The sequence below is a fragment of the Cebus imitator genome, unplaced genomic scaffold, assembly GCF_001604975.1.
Source record: "Cebus imitator isolate Cc_AM_T3 unplaced genomic scaffold, Cebus_imitator-1.0 Scaffold20, whole genome shotgun sequence".
Lineage (NCBI taxonomy): Eukaryota > Metazoa > Chordata > Mammalia > Primates > Cebidae > Cebus > Cebus imitator.
The window spans coordinates 608,391-611,292 of NW_016107335.1; the positions used below are offsets into that span (position 1 = coordinate 608,391).

The 2,902-nt window shown below is 43.1% G+C and overlaps 1 protein-coding gene across 7 annotated transcripts in view; it reads left to right on the plus strand.

Annotated features, from left to right (window-relative positions):
- NCAPG2 (non-SMC condensin II complex subunit G2) overlaps positions 1-2,902 on the plus strand; it is an 87,432-nt gene that overhangs the window by 45,509 nt on the left and 39,021 nt on the right. For 6 of the 7 annotated variants that reach the window (XM_017519361.2, XM_017519373.2, XM_037735310.1 and 3 more), the window contains one exon: positions 1,865-2,038. In XM_017519361.2, coding sequence (XP_017374850.1) covers positions 1,865-2,038 — 174 coding nt within the window. The remainder of the gene's footprint in view (positions 1-1,864; positions 2,039-2,902) is intronic. The other variant, XM_037735316.1, reaches the window with a different exon arrangement.

Below are 2,902 nucleotides of genomic sequence, written 5' to 3' on the forward strand. Positions count from 1 at the left end.
CGCCTCCTGGGTTCAGGCAATTCTCCTGCCTCAACCTCCTGAGTAGCTGGGATTACAGGCACGCACCACCATGCCCAGCTAATTTTTTGTATTTTTAGTAGAGACAGGGTTTCACCACGTTGACCAGGATGGTCTCAATCTCTTGACCTCGTGATCCACCCGCCTCAGCCTCCCAAAGTGCTGGGATTACAGGCTTGAGCCACCGCGCCCGGCTTCCTTTAGTATTGTTAATTAAACAAGTTATTTTGGAAGGTCATAAATAATGTTTTTGAAAGAATTGCTATGTATCCTTTGTAGTTCATTTTGGAGCTCAGGTAGGACTTAATACAGAAGAAAAATTCTTAACAATCACATCTTGTCCCAGATTTTCTTTGCCCTAAATGTCTCTGTGTGTTTCAGTTCAACCCTGGGTGTAGTGTGGCTGGATTGGATTCCAGGTACTCCCATATTTTTCAAACTATAATTTATTAAAGGGACAATTTCTTCAGAATCCAAAGTAACCAATTAATTATATTAGAAGAAAATAGTGTTTAAGACTTAGACACACTTGTTACTTATAAGCATTATCTTAAGCTTCTAAACTCTGGTGCTTTTGGACATCTAAAGTAAGATTTTGGGGTCATTTTGCAATGCTCAGCTATATTAAAAAACTGGACTTTAAAAGAAAATCACAGAACACAGTTTGCCCTGTGCTGAGGCACAGTGCTGGTATGCTCCCCTGACGGCTGGTCCTGAGCCAAGTGCTTCTCGGTCTGACCCCGTGGTGTCCTGCCTAGCAAAGGGCAGCAGACGGCTCACCCAGTCTCTGCTTATGCCCCATGGTGCCTTCTCCTCCATCTCCTGCCACACCCTGATGGGATACCAGCCCAGCCCCTCCGTCAGTTATGCTGGGTTGATATTGTTCAGAAGGAACTTACCAAAAACATAAGAGAAATTGATGTGGAATAGAGAGACGAGTTCAGCGAGAGGGAGGGCCACTTCCGTCTTCACAGCCATTGGACGGGCCACCTCCCTGGGCTTACTGCACCGTCACTGCCAGTGTTCAGAGCTTCAGAGCTGGTTCTGCTCTTGGGTTTGGTAGAGTTTGAGTTTCTTCTCTTTAGGGCTTTTCCCTCAATATACATTAGTTGTATAACAGGCCTCCAAAGCAGGGATTGTTGGCAGGTCTGGCCATGTGTCTGTGCTGGTGAGTGGGCATGTCCGCTTACTGGCATGCAGCCACTATGCACTTGTGTGTGTGGCTTGCAGTGTTGACAGTGTGGGACTGCTGGCTCTGGGTAGAAGAGGAATTTGTTAGAGTGCGTTTGTGGTTTCAAATGGACATTCAGGTACGCTACCGACATATGTTCGGGAAAATGTAAGTAGGTCTGTCTATTTATTTATTTATTTATTTATTTATTTATTTATTTATTTTTGAGACGGAGTTTCGCTCTTGTTACCCAGGCTGGAGTGCAATGGCGCGATCTCGGCTCACCACAACCTCCGCCTCCTGGGTTCAGGCAATTCTCCTGCCTCAGCCTCCTTAGTAGCTGGGATTACAGGCACGCGCCACCATGCCCAGCTAATTTTTTGTATTTTTAGTAGAGACGGGGTTTCACCATGTTGACCAGGATGGTCTCGATCTCTTGACCTCGTGATCCACCCGCCTCAGCCTCCCAAAGTGCTGGGATTACAGGCGTGAGCCACCGTGCCCAGCCTTAAAAATAAATTTACCTCCCTAGGAGATTCTAAAGTAGAGAATAAAAGACATGAAAATAAGACTGATAATCTTTACATTTTTGCTTGAGAGCTGTAGTTCCTAGATGCTATCTTTTAATAGTTGTTGTGATTAGATTCTTTCACAATAAAATTATTTTTGTTTTAGGTTCTGGACAAAACACTGTCAGTAAATGATGTTGCATGCATGGCAGGTTTACTAGAAATCATTGTGATCCTCTGGAAAAGTATTCACAGAAGTTTGGAAAACAATAAAGAGGCCAAAGTTTACACCATTAACAAGTTTGCCTGTGTGCTTCCAGAGTATCTGAAAGTATTTAAGGTAAGTCTTGAACTATACTTGTAAGCAAGGTATATTAAGGTTATGTTTGTTTAGAATTTAGCAAAACTCAAACATGTTTACCTCCCTGGATCTGTTTTCTCACCTGTAAAATGAGAGGATTGGACTAGTGCTTACCTTGCAATAGTTAATTTCTCTCACTCCTCTTGAGGGTGGAGACCTCATGTCTCTTTCTGCTTACATATCCTCAGCACCCAGAGAAATGTCTCCGGTAAGAACTTGATTCTTCTGTCTCCAATGGTCAGCAACAGCATTTCAGAATCAACTTTGATTTGCAGGGGTTTGAGAAAGAATTTTGTGAACATGGAGGGATGGTAGTACCCAAGTTTTGTGGGCAGTTTTACTTAGGCACCTGAAGGCACCCAGTAAGCAAATATGTCCATAAAGTATATAAGTTGTGTGTGTTATTGGGGCAAACAGTTGTGTATGTTTCTTTTTTAAAAAAAGATTATTTATTTATTTATTTATTGAGATGGAGTCTCGCTCTGTTGCCCAGGCTGGAGTGCAGTGGCACGATCTCAGCTCATTGCAACCTCCACCTTCTGGGTTCAAGCAGTTCTCCTGCCTCAGCCTCCCGAGTAGCTGGTACTACAGGCCCACGCTGCCAGGCCTGGCTAAGTTTTTATGTTTTAGTAGAGACAGGACTTTGGAACATCTAGCTTTTCTAACCCTGTTTCCATGCCTGTCAAGACTCTGAGCTTCATTCTGCTTTCTGACGTGAAAGCATGGCCTGTCCATGAAAGCAAATCATCTCAGTTGTCAAGTTGTATTAGTCTGTTTTCATGCTGCTGATAAAAGACATACCTCAGACTGGGTAATTTTTTTTTTTTTTTTTTTTTTTTTTTT